The sequence below is a fragment of the Papio anubis genome, chromosome 9, assembly GCF_008728515.1.
Source record: "Papio anubis isolate 15944 chromosome 9, Panubis1.0, whole genome shotgun sequence".
Lineage (NCBI taxonomy): Eukaryota > Metazoa > Chordata > Mammalia > Primates > Cercopithecidae > Papio > Papio anubis.
In genome coordinates this window covers 6387525-6406525 of record NC_044984.1, presented here as the reverse complement: position 1 = coordinate 6406525, position 19001 = coordinate 6387525, and the positions used below count along the sequence as shown (strand labels likewise).

At 51.6% G+C, this 19001-nt stretch overlaps 1 protein-coding gene and 1 long non-coding RNA gene across 7 annotated transcripts in view; one reads left to right on the top strand and one right to left on the bottom strand.

Moving 5' to 3' along the window:
• LOC101014444 (amiloride-sensitive sodium channel subunit alpha) overlaps window positions 1–18353 on the top strand; it is a 34697-nt gene extending 16344 nt beyond the window's left edge. For 5 of the 6 annotated variants that reach the window (XM_021921938.2, XM_021921940.2, XM_021921941.2 and 2 more), the window contains 11 exons: window positions 819–1086; window positions 3016–3206; window positions 9866–9969; window positions 10311–10474; window positions 10897–10995; window positions 11187–11304; window positions 15794–15872; window positions 15982–16039; window positions 16192–16247; window positions 16395–16470; window positions 16942–18353. In XM_021921938.2, coding sequence (XP_021777630.1) covers window positions 819–1086; window positions 3016–3206; window positions 9866–9969; window positions 10311–10474; window positions 10897–10995; window positions 11187–11304; window positions 15794–15872; window positions 15982–16039; window positions 16192–16247; window positions 16395–16470; window positions 16942–17322 — 1594 coding nt within the window. In that variant the 3' untranslated portion in view covers window positions 17323–18353. The remainder of the gene's footprint in view (window positions 1–818; window positions 1087–3015; window positions 3207–9865; window positions 9970–10310; window positions 10475–10896; window positions 10996–11186; window positions 11305–15793; window positions 15873–15981; window positions 16040–16191; window positions 16248–16394; window positions 16471–16941) is intronic. The other variant, XM_021921937.2, reaches the window with a different exon arrangement.
• LOC110740636 lies at window positions 12287–12871 on the bottom strand. Its single transcript, XR_002515500.2, has 2 exons — window positions 12676–12871; window positions 12287–12419 (listed from the first exon to the last, which is right to left on the bottom strand). It is a non-coding gene; the product is annotated as an uncharacterized LOC110740636 (long non-coding RNA).
• Window positions 18354–19001: the final 648 nt, after the last annotated feature.

The window sequence follows — 19001 nt, the reverse complement described above, 5'->3', positions numbered from 1 at the left end:
CTGACCTCGTGATCTGCCCACCTCGGCCTCCCAAAGTGCTGGGATTACAGGCGTGAGCCACCGCACCCGGCCTAAATGCGATTAATTTTTGTTGTGTATTTATTTTGCACCCTGCGACCTTGTTCAGTTTATTAGTTCTATATTTGTTGTGTTTTGGTAGATTACATCCCTAAGGCCCTGCTACTCTGGACTTTCATGATGGAGATGGTAATAGGAACTGCATTAAGAAGGAATGTAGGGATTTACAGTGAGCTGTGTTTAATTTATGGTGTTTGGGCCGCACCCGAAACACATTAGAACAGTCTTTGGAGGAGGGAGGCGGGGTGGGTGCGGCATCCTGTATTTTTACAGTTGGAGATTCTAAAAGTGCAGTTGTGAACTCTTGATTTAGGTGCCAAGCGGCATGCCGAAAGGCCACTCCCCTGAGAGGATCAGGGCCGGATGACCTGGGCACCGCGGTCACGCCAAGGCCGAGGCCCCCACTCTTCTCCTGCTTGGGAAAGGGCAGACAAGTTCCGGGTTCCCTTCTAGGTCCGGGCGAGGGGGAGGAGAGCGCCCCACAGACGACAGGCGCCTCCTGCCTCTCTCCTTCAATAAACAGTCCGCAGTAACTGCCGTCCCGGCCGGGCTCCCGGCGGACACACCTGTTTACCCTTCACCACCGGACGGCCGGGAGGCGCCACGACGACCCCAGCCCCGCCCAGGCTTCTCCGGGATGGACCCGCCTCCTGGGGCACAGATGAGGATCCTGACCCGCGGAGGGGCCAGACACTCGCGCCAGGGCCCCTGGCCTGACCCTTTTCCCCTCGCCCCTTCAGGTATCCGGAAATTAAAGAGGAGCTGGAGGAGCTGGACCGCATCACACAGCAGACGCTCTTTGACCTGTACAAATACGACTCCTCCGCCACCCTCGTGGCCGGCTCCCGCGGCCGTCGCGACCTGCGGGGCACTCTGCCGCACCCCTTGCAGCGCCTGAGGGTCCCGTCCCCGCTTCACGGGGCCCGTCAAGCCCGTAGCGCCGCCTCCAGCGTGCGGGACAACAACCCCCAAGTGGACTGGAAGGACTGGAAGATCGGTTTCCAGCTGGTGAGGCCCGCAGCGCCGAGGGGCCCGCCCCGCCCCTCGCCCTCCCCTGGCCCCGCCCTCCCGTGGGCTCCGCTCCTTTCCGGACCCGCCTGCGCAGCCCACCGACACCACACGGGGCCTGGTGGGCTCGCGGGCAAAACAATAAGTAAATAAATACACATAACAACTAGATAATTAAAATAACACCTGTTGGTGCCCCAGCTTTTGGAGCCTCTTCCCTGGGGTCCTGTGTAGAAACGTTTCAGGCGTAGGAAGTCAAATTTATGGAAAATGCACTTTTATTATTATTATTATTATTATTATTATTGTTTTACTGTTTCTGGTCCTTGATTCAGGAAGGAAAATGCAACTTTCTGAATTCCAGTCCCCACTAGTGGGACACACTTGGGACCCTCCAGCGTGATGGAGAACTGGGCTAACAGCCCAAGATAGAGAAGAAGGAGACAATAAAAAAAGGAAACTTAGCTGGGCGCGATGGCTCATGCCTGTGATCCCAGCACTTTGGGAGGCCGAGGCGGGTGGATCACCTGAGGTCAGGAATTCAAGACCAGCCTGGCCAACGTGGTGAAACCCCATCTCTACTAAAAATACAAAAATTAGCCGGGCTTGGTGGCACGCACCTGTAATCCCAGCTACTCGGGAAACTGAGCCAGGAGAATCGCTTGAACCCAGGAGACAGAGGTTGCAGTGAGCCGAGATCGAGCCACTGCCCTTCAGCCTAGGCGACAGAGCAAGACTCCATCTCAAAAAACAAACAAAAAAAAGGAAACTTAATTTTTTTTTTGAGACGGAGTTTCGCTTTTATTGCCCAGGTTGGAGTGCAATGGCGTGATCTCGGCTCACTGCAACCTCTACCTCCCGTGTGCAAGCGATTCTCCTGCCTCCATCCTGAGCAGCTGGGATTACAGTCATGCACCACCATGCCTGGCTAATTTTTTATATTTTTAGTAGAGACAGGGTTTCTCCATGTTGGTCAGGCTGGTCTGGAACTCCTGACCTCAGGTGATCCACCCGCCTCGGCCTCCTGAAGTGCCCTATTACAGGAGTGAGCCACCGCACCTGGCCCAAATTTTTTTTTTTTTTTAATATAAAATGAGGCTGGGCTTGGTGACTCCCACCTGTAATCCTAGCACTTGGGAGGCCAAGGCGTGCAGATCACCTGAGCACAGGAGTTGTAGACCAGCCTGGGCAACATAGTGAAACCCCATCTCTACAAAAAAATACAAAAAGTAACCTGTGTGGTGGCACAAGCCTGTAATACCAGCTACTCAGGAGGCTGAGATGGGAGAATCACTTGAACTCGGGAGATGGAGACTGCAGTGAGCCTTGATCACACCACTGCACTCCAGCCTGAGTGACAGAATGAGCCCCTGTCTGCCAAAAAAAAAAAAGAGAGAGAGAGAGAAAGAAAGAGAGAGAGAGAGAGAAAGAAAAAGAAAGAAAGAAAAGAAAAGAAAAGAAAAAGAGAGAGAGAGAAAGAGGGAGGGAGGGAAGGAGGGAGGGAGGGAGGACCCAAGGAAAGGAGATAGGGAGGTTCCCACTAGTAAGAGTGGGCTGGGGACTAGAGTTCTAGTCCCAGCTCTTGCTGGAACAAATCGGTTGATCCCTCAGTCTTCCCATCAGTGAAATGGGAGGGAAAGTCTTGCTCCTCCCTGCGCCCCCCCAGCAGGGGAGGTATAAATGAACCCAAACCGTGTGTGTGGAGCTGCTGGTCTCCTTCCTGGCCGGCAACTCCCTTAATCCCATGCTCTCCTGGTCCATGCTCCTGGGGACTTCTGCTTCTCTTCCACTTCTGTCTTTCCCCGCTCCTGGCTTCCGACCCCGTCCATCAGTCCTCAGAACCCCAGATCACTCATTCTTGGCCCCTGGCCCTGCCAAGGGGCTTATCCACGGCTGCGTTTCCCCTCTGACTCTGGTCTCTGTGTCCAGTGCAACCAGAACAAATCAGACTGCTTCTACCAGACATACTCATCAGGGGTGGATGCAGTGAGGGAGTGGTACCGCTTCCACTACATCAACATCCTGTCGAGGCTGCCAGAGACTCTGCCATCCCTGGAGGAGGACACACTGGGCAACTTCATCTTCGCCTGCCGCTTCAACCAGGTCTCCTGCAACCAGGCGTGAGTCAGTCTTGCCTGGCTCCTTGCTCTCCTCAGGGTCCCCTTCCCTGGGTCAGCCTCACGCCCTGCATGGGCAGGGCCCAGGAAATGCTTGTTGACTAAAAAAATGCCAGTGCCGGCAGGCCAGGGGGAAGCACTGGCTTCGGGCCCACACCCTGCCCCAGAGTGCCCTGTGAACTCCTGCTGCTCCCTGCACTGCTGGATCTGAGGGAAGTGGCCTCACAGGATAACTTGGGAAGACTGGGGCTTTGAGAAACCAAAGGCTGGCAGCATGGGTCTTGGGTCTTATTTTTTTTTTTGAGATGGAGTTTCACTCTTGTTCCTCAGGCTGGAGTGCAATGGCGTGATCTCGGCTCACTGCAACCTCCACCTCCCGGGTTCGAGTAGCTGGGATTACAGTCATCCGCCACCACGCCTGGCTAATTTTTTTGTATTTTTAGTAGAGACGGGGTTTCTCCATGTTGGTCAGGCTGGTCTCCAACTCCCGACCTCAGGTGATCTGCCCGTCTTGGCCTCCCAAAGTGCTGGGATTACAGGCGTGAGCCACCGCGCCTGGCCAGGGTCTTGGTCTTTCTAAGGCCCTTTTCTCCCTAGCATCAAAGCTCAAAAGGGCCTAGGAGGTCGTCTGTCCCATACTCTGCTCCCGGAGCTGAGGCTGGCAGTAGTAGTGAGGTGGAGTTGCATGGGTTGAGGGACTCCCACTCTAGCTCTGTCAGTTGCTGGCCAGGTGACTCTGGACGTATCATATCATTCTTCAGAGCCTATTTCTTTGATTGCAAAATGGAAGTAAAACAAAAAATGAGATTCGTTCAATATTCATTCAACAAATAGTTTTGACTATCTGGGCTATGTGCCAGTCACTGTTCTAGGCATTTGGGCTACATCAAAGGAAAAACTATATAATTCGTGCCCCTTTGGCGCTTTTACTCAAGTGGTGAAGATGACGACGATAACACTCATCTCAAGAGCTGCAGCAAGTGCGAGATACAAACATGAGGGCACTTTACATTACAGACCGTGGTAAATGATGGGTTTCATTACTCTTGTACTCAAACAGGTGAAGTGACTTGCCCCTGGGAATGGGCCGGCCCTGGCTACGGATTCTTCCCACCCCACCGCCCCTCGGGCATTCATTCTTTGAGGACCCCTGTTATAATGTCCTTGCAGTGAGCTCATAGCAGCTGCAGGTTCTCTGATGGCTGGGAGAGGCTGAGGCAAGGGGGGTCCCCTTCTATAACCTCTGGCCCCCTCCTGCCCTGCCTCCTCCTTCTCCTGCTCATTGATTTTCCGGAGCCATCTCCCTGCCTCCGCCTGGCTCCACTCTACAGGGGGCGTTCCCTCCCCTGTTGCTGAAGAATGGCCACAGGGCACGGTGTCACTTCTCACCCTTCACACACACTCTGCCAGTACACGATTTTGTTCCGTCTTTAGCCTTTTTGTTTGTTTAAGGACAGAAACTACCAGCTGGGAAGTAAGATGGTAGCAACGCCTAAGCCTGAGTCAGCCCACACCTGCCACCAGGATCATCTAACCATTACTCGGGCACCTGTGCTTTTCCTATGCCCTCATCCGCTGCCCTCCCTTTGCTCTGTGTGCCTGCCTCCCCATCAACAGAAAGTCCATGGTTCATCTTTGTCTTGGCACTTAGGCACTTAGGTCAGCTCAGAGCCTCATTTCTCGCTTGGGTTGTTATACCCACCCCTCCACCCTACTGTGTTCTTCTACCTCCAAATCATCCCTTCCTTCTGCAACCACAGGAATCTTTGTACTTCATCCTTACTTCACGTCACCACACGTCACTATTCCAGTTAGTCCTGTGTGTTAGCCCATTTTGTGTTGCTATAAAGGAATATCTCACTGGGCGTGGTGGCTCCAGCCTGTAATCCCAGTACTTTGGGAGACCGAGATGGGCGGATCACCTGAGGTCAGGAGTTAGAGATCAGCCCCACCAATGTGGTGAAACCCCGTGTCTACTGAAAATATAAAAATTAGCCAGGTGTGGTGGTACGCACCTGTGGCCTCAGCTACTCAGGAGGCTGAGCCAGGAGGATCGCTTGAACCCAAGAGGTGGAGGTTGCAGTGAGCTGAGATCGCACCACTGCACTCCAGCCTGGGCAACAGAGCAAGACTCCGTCTGGAAAAAAAAAAAAAAAGGAATATCTGAGTCTGGGTAATTTATAAAGAAAAGAGGTTTAATTGGCTGAGGGTTCTGCAGATGGTACAAGCATGGCACCAGCATCTGCTCAGCTTCTGGGAGGACTCAGGAAACTTTTACCCATGGTGGAAGGGGAGGAGAGGGGGCAAGAGAGAGAGACCAGGCTCTTGAACTAATTAATAGTGTGAGAATTCACTCATTACTGCAAGGAGGGCACCAAGCCATTCAAGAGGGGCCCGCCCCTGTGACCCAAACACCTCCCACTAGGATCCCCTCCAACATTGGGGATCACATTTCAACATGAGATTTGGAGGAGACGAACATCCAAACTATATCCTGCTGTTTAAAATCCTTCAGTGTCTCTCATGGCCTCCAGCATCAAGCTGGAGCTCCTTAGCATAGCTTTCTCACCACTCTCCTCCCCCGTAACTACACCCTTTTCCCCTACCCTGTAATCTTTTTTAAATAACACTTTTATTGACATATAATTTACTTACCATAAATGTATCCTTTTAATATGTATAATTTAGTGATTTTTAGTATATTTGGAGTTGTGTAACCATTACCACGACCTGGTTTTTTTTTTTTTTTTTTTGAGACAGAGCCTCGCTCCGTCGCCCAGGCTGGAGTACAGTGGCGCGATCTCGGCTCACTGCAAGCTCCGCCTCCCGGGTTCACGCCATTCTCCTGCCTCAGCCTCCCGAGTAGCTGGGACTACGGGCGCCCACCACCACGCCCTGCTAATTTTTTGTATTTTTAGTGGAGACGGGGTTTCACCGTGTTAGCCAGAATGATTTCGATCTCCTGACCTTGTGATCCGCCCACCTCAGCCTCCCAAAGTGCTGGGATTACAGGCGTAAGCCACCGTGCCCGGCCACCACGACTTGTTTTTAGAACATTTTCCTCACCCCAGAAAGAAACCCTGTACCCATTAGCAGTTCTTCCCCATTTTCTCCCCTCCTCCAAGCCCTGAGAGCCACTCTTCTGCTTTCTGTCTCTATGGATTGCCTATGGTGGACGTTTCACATAAATGGAATCTTACAATATGTGGCCTTTTGTGAGTGGCCTCTTTCACTTAGCATAATGTTTTCAAAACTTATCCATGTTGTAGCTGGATCAGAACTTCATTTTTATGGCTGAATACTATTACATTGTGTAGATATACCACTTTTTTTTTTTTGAGACAGGTTCTCACTCAGTCACTCAGGCTGGAGTACAGTGGCATGATCAGACCTCACCGCAGCCTTGATTTCCTGGGCTGAAACGGTCTTCCTGATTCAGCCTCCCAAGTAGCTGGGACTACAGGCTCAGGCCACCATGCCCAGCTGTTTTTTTTTTAATTTTAGTGGAGACTAGCTCTCACTATGTTGCCCAGGCTGATCTCTAACTCCTGAGCTCAAGCCATTCTCCTGCCTTGGCCTCCCAAAGTGCTGGGATTATAGGCGTGAGCCACCACACCCGGCCCACATTTTTGCTTATCCATTCTCAGTTGATGGACATTTGGATTGTTTCTACTTTTTGGCTATTATGAATAATGCTGCTGTGAACGTTCCTGTACATGTTTTTGTATGGATCTATGTTTGTATTTCTCTTGGGTGTTCACCTACGAGTGGAACTGTGGGGTCATGTGGTAACTCTATATTTAACATTCTGAGGAACTGCGAGACTTTTCCAAACGGCTGTACCATTTAACGTTCCCAACAGCAATGTATGAAGATTCTTTTTTTTTTTTTTTTTTTTCGAGACGGAGTCTTGCTCTGTCACCCAGGCTGGAGTGCAGTGGCGTGATCTCGGCTCCCGGGTTCATGCCATTGTCCTGCCTCAGCCTCCCAAGTAGCTGGGACTACAGGCGCCCGCCACCACGCCCGGACTAGTTTTTTGTATTTTTAGTGGAGACGGGGTTTCACCGTGTTAGCCAGGATGGTCTCGATCTCCTGACCTCATGATCTGCCTGTCTCAGCCTCCCAAAGTGCTGGGATTACAGGCTTGAGCCACCGCGCCCGGCCCAGCAATGTATGAAGATTCTAAATTCTCTACATCCTCCTCATGTTGTTTTCTGTGTTTTCGACTTTAGCCATCTTAATGAATCCCTGTAATTGTGCTAGTGAGCTAATACAGCTCTTACTAAGGCTAAACACCATTCTAAGCATAATTTCATGCTCGACACCCCTGTGAGGTTGATATTTTTATTATCCCCATTTTACAGCTGAGGAAACTGAGGTACAGATTAAGTAAGTAACTTGTTTGGTCCCACATCTAATACTTGTTAGAACCCCAGGATTCAAATACAAGGAATTTAATTCTGGAGTCTGTGCTCTTTTTTTTTTTTTTTTGGAGATGGAGTTTCGCTTTTACTGGCCAGGCTGGAGTGCAATGGCGCAATCTCAGCTCACCACAACCTCTGCCTCCCAAGTTCAAGTGATTCTCCTGCCTCAGCCTTCTGAATAGCTGGGATTACAGGCATGCACCACTATGCCCGGCTAATTTTGTATTTTTAGTAGAGATGGGGTTTCACCATGTTGGCCAGGCTGGTCTCAAACTCCTGACCTCAGGTGACCCCACCCGCCTCGGCCTCCCAAAGTTCTGAGATTATAGGCATGAGCCACCGCGGCCGGCTGAGTCTGTGCTCTTAACCACCACATTATACTGATTCTCATAGGCCACTATGTTAATGTGCTTAGTGTGTATCTCTATGTGTTTTTGCAAAATCTGTATTTAATTTACATAAATGGTACTGTGTTATAGATCCCATTTCACCTCTTACTTTTTTTTTTTTTTTTGAGACAGAGTCTCACTGTAGAGTGCAGTGGTGCAATCTCAGTTCACTGAACCTCCCAAGTTCAAGCGATTCTTCTGCCTCAGCCTCCTGAGTAGCTGAGGTAATAGACGCCCGCCACCACACCTGGCTAATTTTTGTATTTTTGGTAGAGACGGGGTTTCACCATGTTGGCCAGGCTGGTCTCGGACTTCTGACTTCAACTGATCCACCCGCCTCAGCCTCCTCCCAAAGTGTTGGAATTACAGGTGTGAGCCACTATGCCCCGCCACTTTTTATTTATTTAATTCAACAAAGCTCTATGCTTTAAAATCCATCCATGTTGCTCCACCTCACCTGCTGATCGAACCTGTGCCTGCTTTCCATGGGGGCGGCACCCACCACATTGTGCTTGTCCCCTCTCTGTGTGCAAAGGGCTCTCCAGCCTTCAGGACTGGCCACTTCTGTAGCCTCTCCTTCAGTCCTTCCCTGCATCTAGTCTGGGCTCTAGAAGTGCTGACTTCCCAGTACCTCCTAGAATGGGCACCAGTATGTCATGCCTCTGTGCCTGTGTTCTTCAAGGGCCAATGGAATATCCCGGATCATCTGGTTCCAATCTCCTCATTTCACAGAACCATCCTACATTTTACAGAGGAGGAGAATAAGCTTAGAAACAATCATTTGCTCAAGGCCGTACAACCAGAACCCCACTCCTTATCTCTGGCCAGCCTCTTCTCCCTCTTCTCTTTATTCCTCCTCTGCTGCTCACTGGCCCCTTTCCCTCTTTGCCCTGCTCCCGTCATTAGCTCCAAGATGGCAGGGTAGCAGAACACAGATACTCTCTGCGCTGTGTGGCACACGTGCTGTGCTTTACCCCACACAGGCTCCCTGTTCTGGAACCTGTGGTTTGCTGTGAAATTACAGTCCTACTGCAGCTGTGATGCCTCTGTGATTGCTTTCTCTCTGTCCCCACACCTGTCACAGATGAGTTTTGGACCTACCGTTCTGAGACATGCCGATGCAAGAGGCTGCCCGGAAGCACTTGGTACTGATCGTCCTCCCGTCAGCTCCGTGCTCACCACTGCTCACACTTTCTCCTTTAACCCTGCTCCCCTCCACCTCCCCACTTCATTCATTCATTCATTCATTCGTTCATTCCTCACTCAACAACTATTTATTAATCATCTCCTCTATCTCCTAGATGACAGGAACTATGCAGCTAACCTAGAGATGACACAGAGATGAATGAGATGTGGCTGCTGTTATCAAGGAGCTCATGATTCAATGGGGAACTAACATTTAGACACATGGGCAGTTAGGGACATGCAAGAATCTTTGTAGTGCAACAAGAGAGAAGTTACAAGGCAGCACGGAAGTCAAGGCCGGTGAGCCTAGATGGCCTGGTGAGAGGAGCCTGGGCTAGAAGGTAGATGACCTAAGGTGTGAACCCCCAGGCTCATCATCGCAATGGGACCTTGGGCCGGCTGTTGGAGCTCTCTGAGCCTTAGCTTCCTCCTCTGTGATATGAGGATGAGACTCTCACCGGCTGTTGGTTGGAGTGACTGAGGGAGTGTGAGTAAAGCTCTCAGCATTGTGCCAGCACATGGTAGGTGATCAGGAAACAAACGACTCTGAAAGCCCAAGTCCTGTAGGAGTTTAAGGGAGTGGAGAATTCTCTCTGCCTCATCTCCCTGCTCCCTGGACCACCTACACTTTCCTCTCTGACCCTACTCTCTCTTTCCTGATAAGGAATTACTCTCACTTCCACCACCCAGTGTATGGAAACTGCTATACTTTCAATGACAAGAACAGCTCTAACCTCTGGATGTCTTCCATGCCTGGAGTCAACAACGGTGAGCAACTCCCCGCTTGCTCCATGGCGCCCCCTGCCTCAGCCACTCCCGTGTACTTACCTTGAGCTCACCTCCTAGAACTGCTGGGAGGGGTCCCCTGTGCTCTCTCTCCCCAACAGGTGCCACATAGTCCGTTCCAGGCATGAGAGGAATCCTGTCCCAGGTCTTCCTCGTGCCTCCAGATTCCAGCCCATGGGTTGCCAGGTCCCTTTGTGGGTCTTCCTGAACTTGCTCCTCTTGCAGTGTTGGAGACTGGGCAAGGAAAGGAGAGTGGATTTCCATCTTCTAACTCTTCTCCAGGATTCCCGCCTCTGCCAACTCTGCTCTCTCTGCACCCCTAGGTCTGTCCCTGATGCTGCGCACAGAGCAGAATGACTTCATTCCCCTGCTGTCCACAGTGACTGGGGCCCGGGTAATGGTGCACGGGCAGGATGAACCTGCCTTTATGGATGATGGTGGCTTTAACTTGCGGCCTGGCGTGGAGACCTCCATCAGCATGAGGAAGGCAAGGATGCTGACTGGGAGGCCTGGAAGGAGAGCCTCAGATTGCAGAGGGGCAGGGGGGAGGCATGGCAGGCTGCGGAGGGAGAGCGTGTAGGGTGGGCCTTGAGCATGTGGAGGTCTTCAGGAGCAGGAACAAGGGGCAGAGGGGTTGGCACTGGGAAGTAAGGCCCTGCAGGGTGGACCTTGGGGGACAAATGCTGAGAAGGCATTCAGGGTATGCTTACGATTTCTGGGGATGCTCTGGGCCCAGTGGCCTTGAAACGAGCAGTGGGTAGGCATGAGGTGGCTGGAGGCATGTATTGAGAGGGTGAGGCTGGTAGGAGGGCCTGGCCGGTGTGAGATACAACCAGGAACTGAGGGAAGGGAGAGAACCCGGAGGCACTTGCTCTGTCCTCTGATCTCTTGGTGTATGTGGGTTCATAGGAAGCCCTGGACAGACTTGGGGGCGACTATGGCGACTGCACCAAGAATGGCAGTGATGTCCCTGTCAAGAACCTTTACCCTTCAAAGTACACGCAGCAGGTGAGGCCCAACCTGATTCTGTGGCAGCCACTCCCAGGCCTGCCCTGGCTGGTCCTGCAAAGCTGGAGGGATTGTGTGTGTGTGAGAGAGAGGGAAACTGGGGGGTGGTGGAAAGAGGATGGAGGCTCTGTGCAGAGAACTGCTGAGTTCAGTCCCGAACTCCCTCTCCTCTCCACCCTCCTCCCTTCCAGGTGTGTATTCACTCCTGCTTCCAGGAGAACATGATCAAGGAGTGTGGCTGTGCCTACATCTTCTATCCGCGGCCGCAGAACGAGGAGTACTGTGACTACAGGAAGCACAGTTCCTGGGGTGAGACTCCAGGGAGTCCCTGCCCTGCCCTGCTGACCCCAGTACTCACTGAGGCGCTTCTTCCTGTCAGTCCCCTGTTTGTGGGGATGACTTCTGGCTGGGATCACATCCTACCTGCTGGGATGAATCCTCCCTTGCTCTTGTTTTTCAGCCTTTAGTCTCTGCCTCTGTCAGTTTCCCTCACCCTCAGTCTCTCTCTCTCTCTTTTTTTTTTTTTTTTTTTGAGACGGAGTCTCGCTCTGTCACCCAGGCTGGAGTGCAGTGGTGCAATCTCAGCTCACTGCAAGCTCCGCCTCCCGGGTTCACGCCATTCTCCTGCCTCAGCCTCCCAAGTAGCTGGGACTACAGGCGCCCGCCACCATGCCTGGCTAATTTTTTTGTATTTTTAGTAGAGACTGGGTTTCACTGTGTTAGCCAGGATGGTCTCGATCGCCTGACCTCATGATCCGCCCGCCTCGGCCTCCCTCTCTCTTCTGTTTCTTTCCTCCCTCTCAGTGTTGCCGTCTCTCTGTTTTGGCCTTTGTGTGTTTGTCAAGGAACTGTCCCATTTAAAACAACCTGCAGCAGAAGGAAGAAGAGCACCCGAGAAAACCTCCAGCCGTTCCTCACTGGCTGCTGAGGTTTCCGTGCACGCTCTGCCCGCAGCTTCCCTGCTCAGTGCCCAGGGTGCGAGAAAACCTCCAGCCGTTCCTCACTGGCTGCTGAGGTTTCCGTGCACGCTCTGCCCGCAGCTTCCCTGCTCAGTGCCCAGGGTGCTTAGCTGGGCAGGCTCCGGAGGGGCTGGGTGGGGTACACAACACTTCCCTGGGGCGCAGGAAGAAAATATTAGAAGTTACATGGGTCCGTCTCGTTCCTTCACATTTTCCATCTTATGTGCTTTAGAATGGACGTACTGTATCCATTCAACAGTAGAGGTATGTAATTTATAAATCAAATATGTATATTGGACCTGCTTATTTAAGATTTTTTTTTTTTTTTTTTACCTGAACAAGGGCACAATCAATAAAGTTTGAAGCACCTTGGAATCTCCTCCTTATCCTGGTGTAGGAGTAGACAAATCTCTTTCCTTTGGACTACAGCTGAGCTGTTTGGCAGGGAAGTTGTGTGCCAGGAAGCTGAGAGAGAAAGAAAATCACAAAAATAAAATATGGAAGCTGCAAGGGTTTGCATTCCTGGAGTGCATGCTCTTCCCCAGCACAACCAGCCTGTTCCCCCTGCAGTTCCTCCTCCCAGGGCTCTCCCCTGGGCCCAGCTGTCCCACAGGGTGGGCCGAGGGCCATCCCGGGAGGTGACATGGTAGCGGACACTGGAGACACGGAGGCCTCAAAGGCAGCGGATTGTCTCACCCCAGAGTTCAGCGTCCATCCCTACCTTGTTCCTGTCTGTGGTGACTTTTCCACTTCTGTCCTTCCCTGGGCTGGCTCCGCAGTTCTCTTCTGCCTGGACTTTCCAGTCGTGGCCTCCTGGTTCCTGTCTCTCTGACCTTAGAGGAGTGTAGCACATCAGAACTGGGGGAAACCCAAAGGCCATCTGGCCTCACCTCCTTTCTCAGATGAGCAAATTGAGGTCCAGGGGGAGGATGTGACATGTCCCAGGGTATACAGGACCGGGACAGAGGGGATGCCACCCGGGATTTCTCCCTCCCCTCAAATAATTATTTCTACGTCGTGGGTTTGCACATCTGTGAGTGAAAAATAACAATATTGATTGCTGAGAAGTTGTGAGGATGAGAGAGGAAGTAAGGCTAAAAACACAGTCTGCTGCATTTCCTAGGGCTTACTTCCCCGGAGAAGAGGACCAGCTGCTTCCCCTTCTTCCAAAGATCTCCAACCCTGGTAGGGATTTGGGTCAGAAATGAAGAAGGACTTCGGACTGAGGAAGTAAAAGTAGCAATAATGACAAAATAACCTTACTTAGAATTTGGGAAATAGGGGAGGAGGGGAATCTGCAGTTCCATTATTCTTTTTTTTTTTTTTTTTTGGTAATAGCTTTATTGAGATAATTTATATCCCATAGGATTCACTCATTTAAAGCGTACAGCTTCATTTTAGTCAAATTTTAGTTTTTAGTTTTAGGTTTTCAGTATAGTCCCAGAGTTGTGCAATCATCACCACCATCAATTTTGGAATATTTTTAGTGTTCCCAAAAGAAACCTTGTACTCACTCAGGCCGGGCATGGTGGTTCATGCCTGTAATCCCAGCATTTTGAGAGGCCAAGGTGGGCAGATCACTTGAGCCCAGGAGTTCGACACCAACCTGGGCAACATGGTGAAACCCTGTCTTTACAAAAATTAGCTGGGCATGGTGGTGCACACCTATAGTCCCAGTCACTTGGGAGGCTGAGGTGGGAGAATCACCTGAGCCCAGGAGGTCGAGGCTGTAGTGAGCCATGATCAGGCCACTGCACTCCAGCCTGGGTGATGGAGTGAGACCCTGTCTCAAAAAAATAAATAGATAAACCTTGTACTCATTAGCAAATCCCAAGCTTCCCTCCCCTCTTCCACCACTGCCAGCCCTTGGGCAACCACGATTCTTTCTTTCTCTATGGATTTGCCTATTCTGAATCTTTTTTTTTTTTTTTCAGAGACAGAATCTCCCACTGTCGCCCAGAATGGAGTGCAGTGGCGCAGTCTCGGCTCACTGCAACCTCCACCTCTCAGGTTCAAACAATTCTCCTGTCTCAGCCTCCCAAGTACCTGGGACTACAGGCGCATGCCACCACGCCCGGCTAATTTTTATATTTTTTAGTAGAGAGGGGGTTTCACCATATTGGTCAGGCTGGTCTTGAACTCCTGACCTCAGGTGATCCACCTGCCTCGGCCTCCCAAAGTGCTGGAATTACAGGTGTGAGCCACCATGCCCGGCCATTCTGAATCTTTCATACAGACGGAATCTTAGAGTGTGCGACCTTCGTGTCTGCCTTATTTCACTTAGCATAATATTTTCAAGTTTCATCCATATTGTAGCAATAGCAGTGCCTCATTCCTTTATATGGCTGAATAACAACACTCCCTTGTATGGATAGACCACACTTTGTTTACCCGTTTATCAGTTAGTGGACATTTGTGTTGTTGCCACTTTTTGGTTACTGTGAATAATGCTGCTGTGAGCATTTGTGTACAAGTTTTTGTGTGGACACGTGTTTTCCATTTTTTTGCGTATATACCTAGGAGCGGAATTGCTGGGTCATACGGTAATCTATGTTTAACATTTTTTGAGGAGCTGCCAGGCTGTTTTCCAAAGTGACATCACCATTGTACATCCCTAGCAGCCGTATATGAGGTTTTCAGTTTCTCTATATCCTGCCAGTTCTTGTTATCGTCTTTTTAAATTTAAATTTAATTTAATTTAATTTTTGAGAAGACTCTCACTCTGTTGCCCAGGCTTCAGTGCAGTGGCACAATCTTGGCTCACTACAACCTCCACCTCCTGGGTTCAAGCAATTCTCCTGCCTCAGCCTCCCAAGTAGCTGGGATTACAGGTGTGCACCACCACACCTGGCTAATTTTTGTATTTTCAGTAGAGACTGGATTTCACCATGTTGGCCAGGCTGGTCTCGAATTCCTGAGCTCAGGTGATCCACCTGCCTCAGCCTTCCATAGTGTTGGTATTACAGGCACGAGCCACCGCGCCTGGCATATTGTCTTTTTTTAAATAATAGACATCTTAATGGGCATGAAGTGTTATCTTATTGTGGCATAGTTCCCTTATTCTTATACAATTATTGTTCCCATTTTTCTTTATGGCGTTTAAGTTTTTGTCCATAGTGTGTATTTCCTTATACTGGTGTATCCTGTTTTGTTTTGTTTTTCCCCTGACTTAGTTTATTTTCTTTCTTTATTAATTTATTTTTTAGGCCGGGTGCGGTGGCTCACGCCTGTAATACCAGCACTTTGGGAGGCCAAGGCGGGTGGATCACGAGGTCTTGAGATCGAGACCATCCTGGCTAACACAGAGAAACCCTGTCTCTACTAAAAATACAAAAAAATTAGCCGGGCATAGTGGTGGGCCCCTGTAGTCCCAGCTACTTGGGAGGCTGAGGCAGGAGAATGGCGTGAACCCGGGAGGCGGAACTTGCAGTAAGCCGCGATCATGCCACTGTACTCTAGCCTGGGCAACAGAGCGAGACTCCGTCTAAAAAAAAGAAAAAAAATTAATTTATTTAAAAATTTTTTTTTAGAGACAAGGTCTCACTCTGTTGCCAGGGTTGGAGTACAAAGGCACACTCATAGCTCACTTGCAACCTTGAACTCCTGGCCTCAAACGACCCTCCCACCTCAGCCTCCCAAAGAGCTGAGCCACTGTCCCTGGCCTAGCTTAATTTCTTAAACATTTGGTACTTCTTGGTACTGCCACTCACAGGACATCATTATAATGCTAAATAGTGCTCTTGTAAAGTGGGTACCCAGGGATCTTGGGAGACCTCTTGGGTGTGGGGTAGAGAAAGTTGAGGTGCCCTAGGAGAACAGGCATCTCTCTGTACCCACAGGCTACTGCTACTATAAGCTCCAGGCTGACTTCTCCTCAGACCACCTGGGCTGTTTCACCAAGTGCCGGAAGCCATGCAGGTTAGTGTCCCCTTCCCCGGGTGCAGGTTGGGTAGAATACAGGTTACCCAGCCAAGCCTTCGAGTGGGAGAGCTCTGCCCCAACACTGAACACCTTTCTCCATCCCCAGTGTGACCAGCTACCAGCTCTCGGCTGGTTACTCACGATGGCCCTCGGTGACATCCCAGGTAGAGTGTGGGGAAGCGACGGGTGGGGGATGTGTATGCCCGTGTAATGCTGTGGCCTTCTCTGGGTATTTTGTGTATGAGTGTGTTTGACACAACCTATCCCTGTAAGCCTGAAGCGTATGGACCTTGATGACAGCCCCATTCTTTCCTAGGAATGGGTCTTCGAGATGCTATCGCGACAGAACAACTACACCATCAACAACAAGAGGTGAGTCCCGCCCTGGTCCCAGCCACAAGAAAGGAATCTTTGGGAGGGAAAATAGACCTAGGAAGAGGGATCGATATGGTTGATTAGAGGAAGGTCCAGGAAGTTCATCCTCTACCATTTCTTCCCACCCTCTGCCCCACACCTAAGAAATGGAGTGGCCAAAGTCAACATCTTCTTCAAGGAGCTGAACTACAAAACCAATTCTGAGTCTCCCTCTGTCACGGTAGGTCGTGCCTGGATGGAGCCTGTGATGCTCTGAGGGTCTTACTTAGCAGGGCAGCTGTCAGGGGAAACCAAAAGGTTGTCTGTGGGCCAGAAGGCTCTAGGTCTCAAAGGCAGGGGACCAAAGAAGAGGGTCAAGGGAGAGGTCAGGAGGGTTGGAAGAAGGAGCTCGGCCGGGGCATAAGGTCTCTGGGGGTGGTGGGAGGGATAGGCATGCTAGATGCTGAGGTGAAGGCGCTTGAGCCATGCCCCCATTTCAGCTGCCCCTGACTGTGGGCCAGTTGCCAGTTTTCTCTGGGTGACGCTGGCCAGGAGCAGAGACAAGGAGCCCAGGGGGCTGCTGAGAGGCCGACAGGACTCAGGGGTCCTCAGGGATGAAGGGAGACAGCTTGGTGAGGAGGAATGGGGGCTCCTCTGCCAGAATCCATCCAGAACCCTCTGTCCCATCGTCAGTGTACCTCTTCTCTCACAGATGGTCACCCTCCTGTCCAACCTGGGCAGCCAGTGGAGCCTGTGGTTCGGCTCCTCAGTGCTGTCTGTGGTGGAGATGGCTGAGCTCATCTTTGACCTGCTGGTCATCACATTCCTCCTGCTGCTCCGAAGGTTCCGAAGCCGATACTGGTCTCCAGGCCGAGGGGACAGGGGTGCTCAGGAGGTGGCCTCCACCCAGGCATCCTCCCCGCCTTCCCACTTCTGCCCCCACCCCACATCTCTGTACTTGTCCCAGCTAGGCCCTGCTCCCTCCCCAGCCTTGACAGCCCCTCCCCCTGCCTATGCCACCCTGGGCCCCTGCCCATCTCCAGGGGGCTCCGCAGGGGCCAGCTCCACTGCCTATCCTCTGGGGGGGCCCTGAGAGAGAAGGAGAGGTTCCTCGCACCAAGGCAGATGCTCCCCTGGTGGGAGGGTGCTGCCCTTGGCAAGATTGAAGGATGTGCAGGGCTTCCTCTCAGAGCCGCCCAAACTGCCTTTGATGTGTGGAGGGGAAGCGAGATGGGTAAGGGGCTCAGGAAGTTGTTCCAAGAACAGTGGCCAATGAAGCTGCCCAGAAGTGCCTTGGCTCCGGCTCTGTACCCCTTGGTACTGCCTCTGAACACTCTGGTTTCCCCACCCAACTGCAGCTAAGTCTCCTTTTCCCTTGGATCAGCCAAGCCACACTTGGAGCTTTGACAAGGAACTTTCCTAAGAAATGGCTGATGACCAGGACAAAACACAACCAAGGGTACACACAGGCATGCACGGGTTTCCTGCCTGGCGACAGCTGAAGCCAGCCCCTGACTGACCTGGCCACACTGCTCTCCAGTAACACAGATGTCTGCTCCTCATCTTGAACTTGGGTGGGAAACCCCACCCAAAAGCCCCCTTTATTACTTAGGCAATTCCCCTTCCCTGACTCCCGAGAGCCAGGGCCGGAGCAGACCCATGTAAGTAAAGGCAGCTCCAGGGCTCCTCTAGGCTCATACCCGTGCCCTCACAGAGCCATGCTCCAGCGCTTCTGTCCTGTGTCTTTCGTCCCTCTACATGTCTGCTCAAGATATTTCCTCAGCCTGAAAGCTTCCCCAGCCATCTGCCGGAGAACTCCTATGCATCCCTCAGAACCCTGCTCAGACACCATTACTTTTGTGAAGGCCTCTGCCACATCTTGTCGTCCCAAAAATTGATCACTCCCCTTTCTCCTGGGTTCCCGTAGCACACTATAACATCTGCTGGAGTGTTGCTGTTGCACCATACTTTCTTGTACGTTTGTGTCTGCCTCCCCAACTGGACTGTGAGGGCCTTGTGGCCAGGGACTGAGTCTTGCCCGTTTATGTATGCTCCGTGTCTAGCCCATCATCCTGCTTGAAGCAAGTAGGCAGATGCTCAATAAATGTTTGTTGCATAAAGGAATGTCTGGAGAGCTGGATGGGGCATCTTGAAGGGGGTAGGGAGTGGATACAAGTCACCACCCAAGCTTCTGGGTGGTCATGGGGCTGGGGGAGGGTACACACTCCCATGGCCCTTGGTTGCACCATGGAAGTGATCGTTCTTCACAGGGTCTTAAGAGGGGCAAACGGTCTGGTGAATTCCTCCATGGTCATTGCTGAGCATCTGCTGTGTGCCTATGGGCGTTGCTGAGTGTCTGCTGTGTGCCCATGAGCGTCTTCCATGTTAGGGTGGAAGGGGGAAGACATGGTGCCGTCCCTTCAGGGGACCTACCTCACAGTGTTTGGGGAGACTTGCCCTCTCCAGTGTCTGAACCTCCTTTTCCTTCTCTCCTTTAGTCACCATCATCACTAACCTCCCCACCCCCGCCACCGCATTTGCTGAGTCCCACTTACCACCTGGAGGCAATGAACCGTCATCTGCCTGCCTCCCATCAGCTGCCTGGTGGTGGTGGAGGATGACGAGGCTCAGGCCAGTTTCTCCCGGAAATGCAAAGCCTTATGTGGTCTTATTGGTACATGATTGCAGAGAGGGGCACAAGGAATCCTCCCAGCTTTCGTAAAGGAGAGACTGAGCTCCAGGGAGGGGCTGAAGGATGTGCGAGTGGAATTC